The sequence below is a fragment of the Stegastes partitus genome, unplaced genomic scaffold (genome assembly GCF_000690725.1).
Source record: "Stegastes partitus isolate 25-593 unplaced genomic scaffold, Stegastes_partitus-1.0.2 Scaffold2319, whole genome shotgun sequence".
In the NCBI taxonomy this organism is placed as follows: domain Eukaryota; kingdom Metazoa; phylum Chordata; class Actinopteri; family Pomacentridae; genus Stegastes; species Stegastes partitus.
In genome coordinates this window covers 49,310-67,356 of record NW_007580050.1, presented here as the reverse complement: position 1 = coordinate 67,356, position 18,047 = coordinate 49,310, and the positions used below count along the sequence as shown (strand labels likewise).

At 44.4% G+C, this 18,047-nt stretch overlaps 1 protein-coding gene across 1 annotated transcript in view; it reads left to right on the top strand.

Moving 5' to 3' along the window:
* The first annotated feature begins 2,734 nt into the window (after window positions 1–2,734).
* tns2a (tensin 2a) overlaps window positions 2,735–18,047 on the top strand; it is a 62,330-nt gene continuing 47,017 nt past the window's right edge. Inside the window, exon 1 of the mRNA XM_008304782.1 lies at window positions 2,735–3,415. Within this exon, the coding sequence (XP_008303004.1) occupies window positions 3,287–3,415 (129 nt within the window). The 5' untranslated portion in view covers window positions 2,735–3,286. The remainder of the gene's footprint in view (window positions 3,416–18,047) is intronic.

The following is an 18,047-nucleotide window of genomic DNA, read 5'->3' as shown; positions in this document are numbered from 1 at the left end:
CAACACTGAGGCTAGCAGGTTGGTGGCTAGCTGACGCAAAAACTTGAGCTAACAGGAAGGTAGCAGGTCGATGGCTAGCCAGCACAGAGGCTGGAGCTAACATGAGGCTAGCAGGTCGAAGGCTAGTTGAAGCTGGTGCTGGAGCTATCATAAGGCCATTAGGTCTGAAGGATAACCGACACCAGGAGCTGGATGTCCCAGGTGGCTGGCAGGCTGGAGGCTAATCAAGGCCTTTCTAACCACTTCAGGAGGTTCTAAAGCCAGGATTTCTTGGTCTTAGCCTTAATCAGGCTCCCCTTGAGGTCTGTGGTGGCACTGAAACAAACAAAAATCCATAAGATCCTGTGGTCTGAAGTTCTCTCCTGCTGGGTCCATTTTGTGGTCGGTTCGTACTGTCATGAGGGATTCAGAAAATAGGACCCAAGTGCAGACACAGATGGTGTCCAGGTTGTGTCAAAAAGGAATTTTATTCAAACAAAACTTCCTCAACAAAAGGTAAAGGGGGCAAACTCAAGACAGCTGGAGTATCTGGAGAAAATACGAGGTCCATAAAAACTAATCCAGTGAGAAAAGAATCCAAAAAGGTCCAAAATGTCAGAGCAGGTGAAAACTAAAGAGGTTTGAGGAACATGAGGAACACAACCAGGATACAGAAAACTAAACATCCAAACCAGAAACAGACGAAAAGAATAAGACAAGTTAACATGAATGAACTGACAAAGACAGAAGGAAAGACTTTTTATGCACCTGACACACGATACACAGGTTAAACTGATAAAGTCAATCAACAGAGAAAAAACACAAGTGACTCACAAGGAAAGACGTTTCCAAAATAAAACAGCTGGTAAACAGAAAACAAAACCCAAAGTTCTTCCTGAAGACATAAACATTAATAATGACTCCCAAATATAAAGCTGTTTTTTTTTTTAAAGCCTCGGCAGCTTCTGAAAACTGTATTTTTCTGTAAACGTTGCTCAGACAGAAGGAAACGGTGCACTTGTTTTCATCTGTGCATTAACAGGAGTCCTGTGTGAGCAGCTGGATGGCGTTTGACTCGAAATAAACTACAAGTGTTCATCGTAATAAAAGACCACGTCGGCTCACTGATGTGTTTTTAGTTTGTGGACAACAGTGGAGCTTTGTGGCACACAGTAACACATAGATCAGACTTTAAATGCACACACAATCAGATTTGTTGACAGTATGAGAAGTATAGAACATCTAAAGCCTGTTTCAATAAATCTTAACTCTCTACGGAGTTTTTTTTTCCCACTAGGGGGCAGAAAGACTCCAAAACAAACCCATAAAAACCGATCCGGTTCCCATCAGTATGTGCCGTTGCAGTGGTCCTGGTTGAGTCCTGTGGGGCTCATACGTGATGAGATGCGAACCGTGCACACACCCTTGGCATGCATATCTTCGGTTAGCCTGTGGCCTGACAAACATGCTATTGCCGTGCACATGCAAGACGGACCCACAAAAACAGATGCTTGAACCCAGCAAAGAGGCCAAAGAGAGGGCGAGAGGCGACTCGACGTGTCGCCGCTTCAATCTTACAGCTTCCAGAAAGTCATCAGCTCGAGAATCTTCAGTCTGACATCATCACGATGGCGTCTATTTCTGTGCCCCTTTGTCTCCTCGGCTTTTGTTTCCTTACAATCCCCGTCTCTTTCTCGCTGCTTCTCCATATTTGGACTTGGTTTATCTTGTCTTTTCCCTCCTCTTCTCTGAGATATTATCCTTTCTCTCCCTCCTTTTTTTTTTTTTTATCAAAAACCCCCATCCAGAAATTTGTCAGTGATCTTAATCACTGATCCAGACCCAAAAGGAGTTCTGCCAAAACAAATGCCAAGAATTCTGCACTGGATGATAGCTTCGTGTTTGCCAGGAAGACTCTGAGCTCGCAGGTTCTTTTTGGTGCCATATTTTTTTTTAATCAGAAGGAATTTGGATCTTTGAAATTAGATAATAAACCGGTCTGTTCACCCCAAAGCTGAGCGAGCCACTGCTGCATGCAGGCAGGCCCTGAGTTGATTAGAAGGAGTTAATTTCACGGCATGTAAAACCAGGAGGGGGGCTCGTTGTAAACACTGTCTGCAGCCTGAAGACATGCATGCATACATGGAGACAAGCGAACAGGAGGGTCGCTAATGCACAGGAGGGATGGGTGGACGGTAGGACAAGGGAACGGGGGGGAGAGGAAGGACACCTGGGAGGCTCGTCTGGGGCAGAACGACTGCAACAACAAGGCCGAAGAGAGAAAAAGGAGAGGAAAGGGAAGCTCGGAGAGTCAATATAAAGTTGACGGGGTGGAGGGGCTTTTTGGAGGAGCGTCAAGAATTCGCCTTTTAAGGGGTACAGTCTCACTCTTCCAAGCCCTGCGAGCTCTTGCGTAGCAGCCAAAACACTCAGGGGAGAAGAAATAAACAACAGCAAAGAGGGAACGCGCCAGTATGTGTTCACACTTTAGCCATTTTTAAACATGCACGGGGCCACTTAAAATGTAGAAGAATGCGTCTGGCGTCTTCTGTCGTGTAGGTGCGAGTTCTGCAGCGAGAGAAAGAGACTTTGTTTCAGTAAACAAGCGACGGCTCGGTGTGGCTGTGAATCACCGGCCTGAGCAGCATCCCGGCAGCTGGCGTCACCGTCGCCGGTTTTTCTTGGTTGTTCTCCGGGACAATACCGACAATGTGCAGGCCGGGGTTAAGGAGCGCCCGGGAGCAGGAAGCAGAGGGGAGCTGAGGAGGAGAGCTGGGTGGGGGTGAGAAAACAGAGAGGTAATTGTATATGTAAGAGTGAGGCAACCCTGGCAGAAGCAGGAGGAGAGGGAGGAGGAAGGAAGGCAGAGACGGTGGACGAGAAAGGGAAGAAACGCAGGACGGGGATGGGAGGATGAATCCTTGATATGCCAGAGGAGGGATGTAGTGAGTGTGCACAGGAAAACAGAAAGTTGTGGGAAGTTTGGGAAACAAAGAAGGGGCAGCGAGAAGGGGGCTGGGGCGGCAGAACGAGTCCACATGTGAGGTGTTTTTAGAGTGGAGGCGGCGGAGGGGGCCAGAGTGTATCCTCGGTCCCCGGAGCAGCGCTGAACCGGAGCCAGGAAAAGGGGAAGGGCCTCCGTCTCCTCCTTCTCCAGCTGACAAAAACAGCTGCCCAGAGCCCGCTAAAGGACGGAGGGGAAGAAGGAGCCAGAGAAGGGAGCGAGGAGGAGGAGGGAGGGAGGACGGACGCAGAGACGAGACAGAGGAGGATCGAGACCCCCAGGCCCGGGACACCCTCCACCCATATGGGTTGCGTCCTGAGCTCGGACTGGTGCGGCGAGGCAGAGGTGCAGCCGGTGCCGGTGGTCAGGAGCTCGTCCGTGAAGCGTCGGAGCCCGGAGAGGAGCGACAGCGGCAGGATGAGGCTCACCAAGGTCAGTGTGCATGAGGCGCTCACGTGCACGCGACGAATCGCAGCGCCGATGCCGACGCTCCGGGTTCAGACGTCACGTGATGCAGTTTGATGGAGCAACGGCAGCAGCAGCAGGTTTTGCAAGTTTAAAGGCACATCAGCTGCTTAGTCTGCTGAAAGGATGGATCTATGGAGGGTTGGTGCAGATGTTCATGCTCCCCTGAGGATGAGCCCCTCCTCAGGTTTATGTTTGGGGTTTTTAGTCATATGGAGACTGATGACTTTTCGCTGCTTTAGTTTGTCTTTGATTTACGACAAAAGCTTGACGAGCATAACTGATAATATCTCCATCAGTCTCAGCTGCACTTTGTGTTTGTGCTAATGAGCATATAGAAGTAAGATTAAGAGGTTGATCTACGTAATTAATGAGACTGTGGGGGTCTTGGCATTAATATTTATTATAATGAGCTTTGGTTGGACATTAATCCATTATATTTAAAGTACTCGGGTAATTTAAATGAACTCACTGGGTTCATTTCTAATAGACTTTCTACTGGAAGCACTTTGGTTCGACTGCTGTTGCTTTAAATGTGATGTATGTAAGTGATGGTGACTTGATTTAAATCAATATGTAGCTCACATATATGAGACATGGACAAGATGAGATGAGACGCTGCACAGATTCCTCTGGATGTGGAAAACAACAACATTGCACGTATTCATTTTATTCTTCCATAAGTTCAAATCCTGATATTGCACAGATCTCATACTTGTATATGAAGAAAATTTACAGTAAGTAAGCTTAAGTTAACCTGCAATCCAGTATGCAGATTGGTGTGTGCTGGTTGGTGCTGACAGAGCAGAAACCTTTCTTTAAAACATTTGCATGTCACCCACTGATTCTACCTGATAAACACCAACAGGAGGTCCCTGTGTTAGCGTTTAGCTCAGTACAGCCTCAAGAAGTCATTAACTTGTTGTTTATTAACAAATGATTCAGCAGAAGTGAGTTTTAGTTGAAAGATGCGGAGGATTTAGGCTGTTTTTTTCATATTTTGCAGATTATGTAATTCGTTATAACGCACAGTCGGGGAGAAAATTAGCATGAAATCATTTGTTCGGCGGTAGGTGCTCTAAAGAAATCAGTGTGTTTTATGGTGTGTTTCAGACACCTGATGCGAAACAGAAAAGTCAAAGGTCATGTGGAGAAGTGATGCTTCTCCTTTAATTCGATGCGAGAGTCTCACAGACGTGTGCAGACGCTGAGACAGAAAAAGCGATTGTTTCTGTGGTTTTCTTACAAGGAGCGAGTGTGTTTGGTTCGGCCTGGTTTTAACAGATGATGCGGATGACGACGGCACCTCTGCATCTGCGCGGCCACAATGGCAGCGTTGTGTCGCGTCGCGTTCACAGAGGCAGAGCAGCAGAGTGGCATCAAAAGACCACAGAGGAGCTCGACCTCCGACCGCCGGCTCGCATGGCGGCGGATTACACGCAGCCCGGAGAAGCTTGTGGCTTTTTTTTTTTAAATCCAGCTGTCCAAGCATGTTTGCCGCCATCTGGGCCCCGTGTTCCGTGTGCACGCTCGGTCCCAGCGGCTCCATATCACATGCCGAGCGGCGTGGGAACGTGGAGGCCTCTGGACGACGTCATCCTGCAGAGACTGACCCCACTGCATGGGTGTGGGAACCAGTTAGATCCCAGCGATTATCCAAGAGGAGGAGATGTTGTCCTCATCTATTTATGGCCCCCTCTTCTTTTTTTTTTTTTTCACAAACTTGTTTTTCACTTCTCGATGTTTTTCATAGGCTCGAGGACATTCCTGTGTGAGATGCGAAGCGTCAGTGAGAACCGGACTAATATGAAGAAGGAATTTAACTTCTGGCTGTGCGATTACATAATTGGCGGATGTTGTGTCAGTAACATGGGAAAGGAACGTTCTGTTTCAAGTGATAGCTTATTGAAAGTTCACATCGCGCACCAACAGCTTCTTTGCATACTTGTGGTTTTGCATTGCTGAGCTTGAAGCGTTCCCTCAGAAATTACCGACGCCCGTGTTGATCTTGTGTCCTTAACGATTATTTTACAGCCAGTTATTGGATTGTAAAGCCGAATTCCCTCATTCACCTCGTCGCGGCCAAAGCTCCCTGTTTTCGTCCAGAGATTGTTAAACAGCTACAGAGACGTCGAGCATCAATAAACGGCCTCCTAATGACGGATTCTTGATATAAACAGGCGCTGGCTGCGAGCGCCGCTTCATGTGGTTCTCTTTAGGAGACAAAGCGCCGAACTCTGCTGTGGTGGATGACGCAGAATTCATGTGGGACGAATCAAAGTAGGCGCAGTGATGAAACCGTCACCTCTGGGTTGTATTCCAGCCGTAAAATGACTTTTCTGTTGCGTGTTGTGATCACAAACAGGCTGCACTGGCACTCAGAGTTTAGCTTTTTTAGCGTCTTGGTGAGACTCCTAATAAACCATTTAATTCACAGACATGTGCAGCCATCATACAAGTCCAAGAGTTTCAATGGAATCTTAAATCTTTAGGTACATTTTCAGCTTTCTTTGCCAGCAGACGTCTGTAAAACGCTTCAGTCGACAATAAATCACCTCTAAACCTCCCGGATGGGTTCACGGTAGACAGACATTGTACCTGAATAGTTTTAGCTCCTCCAGTGAAATGAGGGGAAATGTTTGGTTCTGAGTCTCCAGAACTGTGGATCCAGATGTTCGTGCTCCCCTGAGGATGAGCTGCGATAACTGTTGTCATCCTGAGACTTTCCCTCTAGCACCGTCAAGTTGTCCATCATTTTTTCTCCATATTACTTTGTGGTTGGGGCTAATTAGCAAATGCTAACACACAAAACTAAAACAGCTATCGTGGCCTGATAAAAAGCTAGCATTTAGCCCACACTAGCGTGGCTGTGGTCAGCTCATAGGATGTGTCGTCCAATCACATTGGAGGGCAACAGAAAGGTGTTTGAATCTGGTTTATAAGTAATGTTGCATCAAATAGAGAAGTGATGCAGGTATCACATGCTGCAGGTGAAGTGGGTGTAAATGGGGGAATTGCCAACGTTGGAAAGTTGTGCAAACAAGTTCTGCCACTTGTCTGTGTGATATTTGTCTTTGATGCTTTAATCTTTAAAGATGTGGCTTAGAAATGGTGGGAACTTAAAACTATTCCATCCCCCAAAAAGACCCCGATACCAACACCGAAAATGGTCACCGCTCATCCAAATGACTTCAAAGTGGATTCCTAACGTCCCCTAAAACCGAGTCTGGTGCAGATCGGATCAATGGTTTCCAAGAAAAGTGTGGAAGACAGACACAAAGACAGAGATGTATTCATTTATTAGTGAGATCAACGGACAGAAAATGGTCAGAACTGTTAGTCGTTTTAGGGTTTCTGAAGATCTTCCATCATCCAAAGACTGAAGCAGCTGCTGGAGTCTCATTGGGTTGGTTTTCTTTAGGATAATGACACAAATTTCTTGTTTCTTGCTGGTTCTTGAGGGGAAATGTTGTTAGTTGTCTTTCCACTTACAAAAAACACCCCCATACAAACACCGAAAATGTCTGCTGCTCAATCAAATGACTTCAAAGTGGATTCCTAACTTCCCCAATTGGATAAAAACCGAGTCTGATGCAGATCGGATCAATGGTTTCCAAGAAAAGTGTGGAAGACAGACACAAAGACAGAGATTTATTCATTTATTAGTGAGATGGACGGACAGTTTGTGGTTTCTGAAGATGTTCCATCATCCAACAACTGAAGCAGCTGCTGGAGTCTCGTTGGGTTGGTTTTCTTTAGCATAATGATATAGATTTCTTGTTTCTTGCTGGTTCTTGGGGGAGATTTTGTTGTTTTTCTGGATAAAAGAGCGAATGCAATCTCAGCTCTTTCTTGTGTGTTGTTGACCATTGAAATATATAGAGCCTTGGCGTTGCGACAGCGGTTTTTATACGTATTTGTCTTTGCTTTCCCTGTAATTTCTCACGAGCAACAGAGTTTAGATTGGCCGTGACCAACACAGAGGCCTTGAGCCACAGGCATCCACACCCAACACAGGAAGTGACCGGTTGGGGTTAAATATAGACCCCCCCCTCCTGCCCCGATATCTGGAAAGGTTGTTCTCCTGCGTGGTAGGAAGAAGGTAGAATCCCATGTAAATAGGCTCGGGGGGGCGGCTGCCATCCACTGGATTCCTGTGGCTCGAAAACAATGATCTGTCCCAAAGTGTGGGCAGGATTTGAGGAATGCTTGTTGTTGTGCGTGGCGGGCACGCACATGAAAGCCGACGGCGGTGGCGACGAAAGAAACGGGGGGAAGACATAAAACCGCTTCCTCCCACAACGCCACCCTTAAAAGAAACACCTCCCAGCAAACTATGCACCAAACATTTTCTTTTCTCGCACACAAGAATGTGGAAGCTCCGGCCCGACGGAGAGGATTCTTCTTTTTTAAATGGCACAATAGACGTCCTCGGCGTCTCACCTCTTCTTCCCGCTCGTGTTCTGCTTCAACAGCTGCACCTTATCAGCCCTCTGGATTAGCGCTGTCTTGCACAATCCGTCGTCGAGCCCCCTTTTTTTTTTTTTCTAGCCTCCTCCTCCTCCCCTCATTTCCTCTTGGCCCGGTCCACCTCTTTCTCATTTGCCTCCCGAGCTCGATCCAAGTCCTTCCACTTCCTCGCAACTCAAAGTGTCCAGACAGTCGCGCACCTGGAGCACCTTGTGCTCTCGCGATTGGTTCCACATGTTTACCAAAAGTGTCGTGAAAGCCATCCATCTCCGTCCCCCCTCCACCTTCTTTCTTTCCTCATCTCCATCTTTCTTCCAACATGACCCTCCCCCACCGACTCAACCCCTCATTCCAATCCCAAACACCGGCTTCCTGTCTCTCCTGGTCCCTCGGTGTTTTCTTAGTCTACCTTTTTTTTTTGTTCCCCCTCCTCTTTTCTCTGCTGCGAACCAGAAGTAAGGGACCCCAAACAATCACACTCCCCCCTCGATCCATCGGCCCTCGTGAGCCGGAAATTCTTGGAATATGAGCAAAAGGAACGGACTGCATGTGCCGTTGGGTTGGTGGGTTGGTGGGGGAGCATGTGTCATAGCTCGCAGTCACGTTCTGCACCGATTGGTCGGGATGCGGCGCTCCGTACCTGCACAAGCACATATGGAAGCCACTAAGAGATCCAGACGGCATTAACGGAATAACGATTTAAGACGGTGCAGCTCGAGTGGAATGTACATACATGAGGCGTGATCACAGCCCTGAGCTCGTTCTCTTGTTTTGATTATATGGAAACCAGACATTAGAAAAGTTAAAACGATCCGTGCACGGGTCAGACGTCTGCTGCTGCACAAAAAAAAAAGCTCGATAAGAAGATTTTCTGTAGCTGCAGAGGAGAAGAAGAAACAGTAAAGATGATAACTAAGACTTCTTAATACTCGTTTTTGTGCTAAAAATGAATTTCTTGCACCTTATTTCTTCAACCAGCATGGCTTGCGTTCTAATTGGACGTTCTTTTGCATGTTTTTGGTTTATTTTTTAGTTTGTTTTTTTACAGAAACAGCCCACAATTAAAAGTAAATGCAGCAGATTTAGCTAAGCAGCTAATCTGCATCTGTTGTCTCTGAGCAGAACACAAAACAACAAAACAACACAACACAACACAACACAACACCTAAACGTCCATCAGTGTGAGATAATAAATAAAAGGTGACTATTTTTGGCATGTTGGTTTTTCTTTAGGGAGTAACTTGTGTGAGATAACATAACATAACATAAAGATATAAGATGATAAATTCTGGATTTTGCACCTAAATCACAGCAGAATTAGGCTGAAAAGACTAAAAACTGAAACAGATCATGACTAGTAATGTGAAGTTATGCTGTATTAGAATCTGGATCGACAGAAAACAAACAGAGAAAAGGCGGTAACGGACCTCACCTGCAGCATTTCTTCTGTTTTGCCACTAGATGCTGCTGCTAGCTCACCGGTTAGCAGCAGCAGCAGCAGCAGCAGCAGTCGGTGTGTCTGCAGGTGTGAATTAAGACTCCTGTGAATTCCTTTATTGTCTTTGCGCGTTGCACACTGAAATTAAGCAGCAGTCTTGTCAGTGCATTCGCAGAATCAAAGGTTTTTAAAGCGAGAAAATGTGCAAATATGAAATACAAAAAATAGTATGTGCATCCATTAAAGAGTGGATTTCTCTTTTAAAGGCAACTGGTACCTGATGTTGCACGTTGCTGGATATATGAAATATATATATTAATATATACAAAACATAATGCTGTGCAAAAATGACATCCAAGATGCATTTCCATATAAACGTGTTGTTTTAGTCAATAAGCACAAGGTGCATAAGGTAGAAGATGCAAAAAAGTGGAGCTGATTCCATATTTTGTTAATTTAACAGTGAGTAACAAACATCAGTGTGATTATTTTTTAAGGATTATACCTTTATATTTATATTATGTAATGAAAAGCTGATCTTTAGCACATTTATTGTCACTTTAACCTCCTCAAAATGTCACTTGTGACACGTTAGCATTAAATATTGCCATTTAAAGAGCCTGAGAATGGGTTAATAATTGAGCAGAGAGGCTAAAAATGGCTCCAAATTCGAACGAAGCATTTAAATATCTTGAAGTCTGAAAATTCCTGCAACATTTAATGTATTAAATAACACCCAGTTTAAAAACTGTTCTGCTTCAGACAACGACAGGCGTGTTATTTACAACACGCTGCACTGATGCTGCATGCGTGATGTTGGCGTGAGCAGGAAGAGGAGGAGCGTCTCCACCGAGTCGTGACCCAAACGCTTCGCTGTGTGTTTGTTTACATGTTCAGAGTTCAGATTCCTCCAGTTTTGGGGCCACGTTGAATTCCTCCCCGATGAGCTCATCGCCGCCAGCAAACACCTCAAACACCACAGAGAGAACCTCGCTGGCTGTAGGGAGGTGAATGAGACTTTTTATTAGTTAAATGATCCTGTAGTTACATGTTTGTAGTTCTTTAAATGTCATTTTTCACAAGTTTTTTACCTCTATAAAATAAATATTATTGTGGTAAAGCATGGACCTAAAAAATTAAATTAAATTAAATTAAATTAAATTAAATTAAATTAAATTCCTCCTTTGATTTTTGGGTATTTTCAGGTGTATTTTTATGGTGTCATGAGGTTAATATCCATAATTAATATTACTATATGGTCTTAGCTTTAATGTCCAATATAATGAGGTAAAGCTGCATTTATATCACTTTTGTAGAGTTTTAACCCTCAATAATTAAAGCACACACACTAACTAATCGTGTAGCTACACTTATGTAATTGTAGTTATATAAATGTCATTTTCCAAACTTTTTTTTTTTTTTTTAAACCTCTAACAAAACAAACATTATTGTGGTAAAGCATGAACTTAAAAAAATAAAATAAAATAAAATAAAATTAAATTAAATTGAATTGAATTGAATTGAATTGAATTAAATTAAATTAAATTAAATTAAATTAAATTAAATTAAATTAAAATGACATTTTGTGTATTGTCAGGTATATTTTTTTATAATGGCATGAGGTTAACATCCATAAACTTGCATTTTAAATAACTTTTGTAGAGTTTTAATCCTTAATAGTTGAAGCATTGAGCTAAACGCATCTCATTTCCTCTTCGCCTCAGTGTTTATACTCGTTGGGTTAATATTTAACACTAATTTTACTCTTTTTTTACTAGAAAGCACTTTGGATTAACTATAAATGACGATAACTAAACTCGACTTAGTCCTGGTTTAATATGCAACTTAGAAAAACGTGGCATGAATAAGAGAAGATGAGAAAGTAAGAAATAAGAAATACAAAAAGTTCAATCAGGATAAAAAATAAAGACTTAATAAAGACTTCATGATTGATATTGAATTTATAGCATATCGGTGCCACTTTTCTGTTTCTGCATTTGAAAAATTAAAGAGAAAAAGACCAGATTTGTGTCTGAACCTGAAGAAATATTTGGATTTTGCTGTTTCAGTTTTAAAGCTGTGACCAGTCCTGGTCAAATATACAACCAGTGACATGAAGAAGATGAACTTGTCTGAGAAGTTCACATCTTCCAGCAGCTGGACACCAATTAAGAATAAAAAAAAGTACAAATAAGATCTAACAAACACGTCTACATGCACAAGTGTGACAGGACGGACAACGTACCCAAATGTAGAATACACTTTAAAAGACCAGATTTATATTTAATTGTTGCATTTGAGGAGCTATAAGAGGAAAACAGTCACTGTTTTGAGCCTTTAAACGCTGGAAATGGAAAATATTTTAAACATTTAAACTGTTTTAATGAGTTCATTTAAAGAAAACAACTCCATCAGACTCCAGTGACCACCTCAGCAGAGAGCTTTACGCGCCCTGAGCCCTGATCTGTCCTGAACAACATGACCTTTACTTCATCCAACCACCTGAGAAGCTCCACTGGGAATCTTCTGGCCACTAATTCAGCCAATCCGGAGTGAGAATCCCTGCGCTCCCCTCCGGGAACCCACCAATGAGGAGGCGGGGACTCGGTAACTGGACCCCCGCCCCCCCTCAGCTCCGCCCCTCCGCCCCGGAGCAGAGGGAGGACCGGGCTGAGAAAACAAGTTATCTCACAGTCCCACCGTGTTTCTGATGGCAGGCCGAGCATGAGGGGAGGCAGCGCGTAGAGCAGCGGCATGATCAGCGGCAAAATGAGCAAGGTAGGACCCCGAACTCCCGCTAACCCGCACAGGAAGCCAGAGGGAACCCAGTCTGTTGTCTTTGTCGGTCCTCGGTGGGTTTAAACCCAGTGTTCCGCTGTGTGGAGGACTTTGGATGGATGCGTGATGCTGACTTTTCACGTCCTGTTGCGCACTTTCAGAATGGCACCGTTTGGAGCCGTGACTCGGCTGTTCGTGCGCATTTCACGCTGTTTTACTGCATCAGAACTGCCTCCCATGTGACACACACGTCCCTGCCTGTGTGCACCCTGAACTAGGACACTTTTAACTCCCCTGTTGGAGCTCTTTTACGCGTTTAAGTTACCACACAAACACAGTTGCGCATGTTTTACGCGCTGCCGTGTCACCGCTGAGGCTGCTGCTCTGGTTGGTCAGCTCTCTGCTCCATGAGTCTCCTTCATTAATCTGACACGAACAGGGTCATATGATGCTCTGCTCACTGGCTGCTCATGTTAATTAAGATGACAGGTGTTTTAATTAGACTTTAGTGCCACAGCAGGTACCAGTCCTGCTCGTTGTTGGGTTAAAGATCAGCCGGTGTTGGTGTTTTCTGAGGTTTGTTTACTAAAAATGAATGAATAGAACAAGTTTAGATCAGCTTGTTGTGTCCCTGTATCCTTGTCTGTGGGCCAGATGTGCGTGTGTTTGCTTAAAACCAGGACTAGAGCTGGAAGAGCAGCTTGGATCAGCTGCAGTGAGCGAATCCAGAAACTTCTGGACGAGTCACCGAAACCAGTTGTAGTCCAGAGGCTGGCTGGAGAATAGACATTTGGTTTTTACTAATGATCTGATGATTACAGGCTAATAACGGGTGTTGTGGTTGTTTGGGGCGATGGTTTGTCAGAATAGGCACAAGAGAAGAGACGCTGTTGAGTATCTGAGGGGATAAAGTTCACCTGCCGGCGGAACGTTCTCAGTTTATTGATGATCTCCATCGTTCTGTGTTCGGTGGTCGTTTAGCAGCCGACAGCGTCTCATGGTGCCATGAAATGTGTTGTAGTTGCAACCTGCAGCCATGTTGTGGTTGGAAAATGACTTACTGATGCACATGAGTTTCTTATTTAACAGCTGATGTGACTAATATGAGTGTATTTGGGGCGAACATTGTTCAAAATATCACCAGAGAAGCGACGCTGTTGAGTATCTGAGGTGACTAAGTTCACTCATAGGCGAGATAACCAGAGTTTATTTATGGTTTCATCCATTCTGTCCATGTTTGGTGATCATTTGGCAGCATAAAGCTTCTTATGGTGCAACAAAATGGGTTTTTGTTGCACCCTGTGGCCGTGTTGTGGGACTTACTGGAGACACTGGTGCACGTTGGTTTCTCATTTTACAGTCAGTGTTGCTAATCTGATGTATGTATGTATGTATGTATCTGTTGTATTTTGGTTATTTGGGGCGACCATCGTTCAAAACAGCCCAAGAGAAGTTCCCCTCTGAGCTAAACATCTTCAGTTTATTCATGGTTTCCACCGTTCTGTCCATGTGTGGTGATATTTTATCAACCTAAAGCGTCTCATGATGCGATAAAATTTGTTTTAGTTGCACCTGGTGATCATATTGTGGTGGCGAGAGAGGTCCTGTTCTTTATTTAATCTATACAGATGTTAGTGATGCAGATATCCTGAAAAGAAACAAGCCTAAATATGACAGAAACACCTTTAGACTTAATGAACTCGTCAGACTTTGCTGCAGTTGTTTAATTAACTCAGTGGAAAGACTCCTACTAACAGCTGGAAGCAACAAACTCAACTCGCCTCCATCGACTACAATGACAAACTGTGTATTTTGATGTTCTGTAGATGAACCATGGCCTTTTTACGTGTTGTCTAGTGGTGCTTTCACTTGCATGTTGGATGATTTACGGTGGTTTTTATCTCCTTTCTCTGCGCTGTCGACTCACAAAATGACGGTTATGTGATTTGATGGAGGGTTTGTCTCCAACGCAATATAACTGCATCCAAATTGTTGGTTCATTTTGGTGAAAACTGGCGCTTTGTTTGGGAAAAAGTCACAGGAGCGATTGTTGTTTGTTGTCGGGTTGATGGTGACAAACTTTCTGCAGTAACCGTCTCACTGAAGGATGCAAACGTCTGCAGGTGTTGATGAACGAGTTTATTATTAATTAGCGTAGCTCGTCAGGGTTGTGAACGACAGCGGATTAGCAGCCCAGATAACACTGTCGACCTCCCCGACCTTTTCCTCTGCTCATTCTTCTCCTCCTAGCGGCGGATGTCGCGCTGCTCACATTGGAGGTGAAAACCTTTGCCCTCGAGCCAGGCACTAGGACGGGGATGCTCGGCGGCACAATGCAGCGGCTGTGCTCGGCGTACAGCGGCTATTCTATATTTGCAATTATTGGGTGTAACTGAGAAGTTTGATGGCACTCGATGTTTGTTCGGGACGCGCTGCTGCCAAGTCGGGAGGCCTGGACGGGGGGCGTTCCTCTGGTGGAGATCCACAGTAGCTGCTTTCACCTGGAAACGCCTGCAGGACGGACGGTTCGCTTTGGCCGAAGCTGCACGAGGCCTCCAAACACACTTCAGTTCATCAGCAGCGGCGGGTGTTGCCGCAGAGCTTTTAGTGTGTTTGTGCGTCTGCAGCGGGGGTCCTCCTACAGAACGGAAGTGTTTGGTGCTGACCTCACTGTGGGAACAGGCAGTCTCTGTTCCCTCCGCTGCCTGTCCCGCCCTTAGGACGCTTTTATTAACACACACACACACACACACACACACACACACACGCCGGCGTCCTCGATGCCAACAAATGATGCAGGAACCCAGATACCGGCGAGGCGCTCTCAATGGAGGGTGGGGATGGAAGCTGGGTGTGTTGGAGCAAGAAAAACCGACTCAGTGTCACCAGATGAACTTTGGGCTTCGGAGAGAAAGTCTGATGGACGTTCAACGAAAATAGAAAAAAAACATTTGTTTGTTCTAACCTGATTAGTGCACTGACAGAAAATTAGAGTTTTGATAATCAGCTGTCAAACAAAACTTCATTTGATTTTTCTTGTTTATGCGACAGAATATCCGATTAGCAACCAAGCTAATGGAGGTGCTGTTAATTATGTGCGTTTTCATTCTTTAGAAATGAATCACATTGCTGGAAAACAGTCAGAATAATCATTTCAGATTAATTCTGTAAACTTTTCACCACTTTCCTGTGCTAGCCTGTTAGCGCCGGCTAGCAAACACGATGCAATTCTGCTATTAGCAACAACAGCTATCGCTAACAAGAGTGCAGAACGAAGTACGTGTTCCAAAATGTTGGCGTAAAATGTCCTCATTATAAACCCCAGAATCAGAAACTGTAAAAACAGAAAGAATCATTGGATTATCAACTTTCCTACGGTCCTTGAACTAATCAGGGGTGAAAATAAGCCAAATCTAAGCATCAACATTTCTTTATTAAACATGCGTTGTTTTAAAAAATCTGCCAAAAATAAACCTTTTGCTTTAACTATAAAACATTAAAAATAAAAAGCTCCTCATGCAGACTCAGCTGCATCCAAGAACATGATGAAAATTGCGGCACTTTATTAGTTTTTTTGGCTGAACTGCAGGTTGTGTAGAAAAAATATCTATCCTGAGTTGAGTAGAGCCGTTTTGTTTGTTTGTTTTGCTAGTTTTGGAAACACCTGTTGACAAACACGTTGTACAAACTAGCTCCAAGTTTTTTTTTAATTTTTGTGACATAAATACTGAATGAAACTCCACTGTTTCATGATTCATGGCTTCATATCTGTATTCAGAGACGTCTTCCAGCTCGCTCTGCTGGTCGTTTCTGTTTCCACAGAGCTGCAGGACTTCATGTTGCCGTGAAAAATGAGGCCACAGTGAGTAAAAATGTGACGGGAAGCTGATTTCTGCAGCTGATTCTGCTGCCTGTGGCGATAACCAACACTTTCCAGCCACCGGTTGACTGATTGGTGCTGCTGAAGGCGTGAAAACACGACGCAAACATGTGACTCATCAACGTAACAAACCTCTAGAACATCTTATTTGCTCTTTATAGACCAAAATTATTCTATTATTGAGAATATCGATGAAGGACGCGGCTGTCTGCTGAAGCTGCGGTTCGTTATCGGCGAGCCTGACGAACATGTGATGAGATCAGATAAAGAAATGTTTGTTTCATCGGTTCCTGATGTGAAAACTGATTAAATGCGCTACGAGTTGGCCTGAGGAGGAGGATTTAAAGGTCCGGCTGTGCTCCAAGTTCCTCCATAACTTTTTTGGATGTGGGCTCGGTAACGAGGAGCTCCCCTCACAATGCCCATCATTGTGGAAAATATCACGACTATTTTTAGCCGGACACAAGAGGGGAAGGGGCAGCGGAGTTTCCAGGGATGTGTGGGTCAGTGTGTTTGTCTTCTGCGTCCGTGAGCATCTCTTGTGTCCGACCCCTCCCTCCGTCAATCCGGCCAGTGTTGGGCGAGCCGGGGGAGGGAGCTCTGGTGAGAAAGCATCTCTTTGACGCCGCAGACCTGCTGCCAGGAGGCTAAAAATATTAGAGAAAGGAGCTTGTTGTGCAGCAGCAGCAGATGTTGTGAAGGGAAAAGGCGACGGGCGTCTGCAGGGGAAGCAGTCGACACGTGAGCGAGTCGGTCCTCCTGCAGGCTCAGGTGGCAGCTTCTGTGGAAACGTCGGCAGCTTCTGTGGAAACGTCGGCAGCTTCTGTGGAAACGTCGGCAGGTTCCAGCCGGTGCAGGTTTGCATGTTCAGTCGGCTTGTCGGCGTTTGTGTGCAGTGACGGATGGATGCAGTGTGATTAACCTGAATGGAAACGTGCATCTGCAGCACGAATGATCTGATGGTGAAGTCGGTTTACAGGGATTTATACTCACATAACTTGATTTAAAGGTGAAATGAAAAGTTTATTCTGATTTTATAGTTTTAAAAAAGATTTGAAGTTAAAATGATTGTGCTCTGATTAATGAATAAGTTCAGTTTGGACGTAAAACCAGTTTGTTCTGAACTCACACAATCAGTTATTTTTGCATGAATAGTCTGATGATAGAATCAGTTTATGCTGATTTTTACACAAATAAATGGATTTAAAGGTAAATTTAAAAGGCCCTAGATCTGTTTATTCTGATCTTACAGTTTAAAATAAAGAACAAGGATTTGGATTTAATTGATTTGAAGGTAAACTAATATTCTTTTACATGAATAACTCGATTTGATGGTAAAAATCAGTTTATTCTGAACTCACACAATCTGTTTATTCAGAATTTACTTTAATACTTTGACAGTAAAAATCAGTTTAAAATCAGATTTTACAATAATTTCACGATAAAACATCAGTTTATTCTGACAGAACAGTCACTTTATTCCAGTTCACACAACCAATGTTTCCTGGAGTTTTGAATAATTTGACCAAAGAATCAGTTTATTCTGACTTTACATGAATAAATCCAAAATAATTATTGGTTTGTTCTTTTCCGTCAGGCAGCAGAACCCGTGTTCTGCCTCTTTATTAGCTCGGATCTGTGAAGCCCGACCAACACGTGTTTGAATCCGTCTCTCTGCTGACACTGATCACCGTCCAGGGTTCTGCAGGTTGTTTATGGACCCAGCAGCTGTGTTCTGGTGAAACCCTCCACACGGCCGTAAACCTCCTGCCCTGCGGTTTCCTCATCTCGACTCTCGGCTCGACTCTCGGCCGACTCAGTTCGTCCGTTAATTAAACTGCGAGTTTGCCGTCACCGGCCAGACGCCTCGAAGGCTTCCAGGCCGCAAAACTAAGAATTGTTCTGTGTGGGCTTCTGCTTTCTGGCCATAATTACACACAGTCATGATGAATCTTTAGCTGACGTCAATGATGAAATGCAGCTTTTTTTCCTGCACAAAAACGTAGCATCTCCAGTCGAAACTGTGGTCAGGT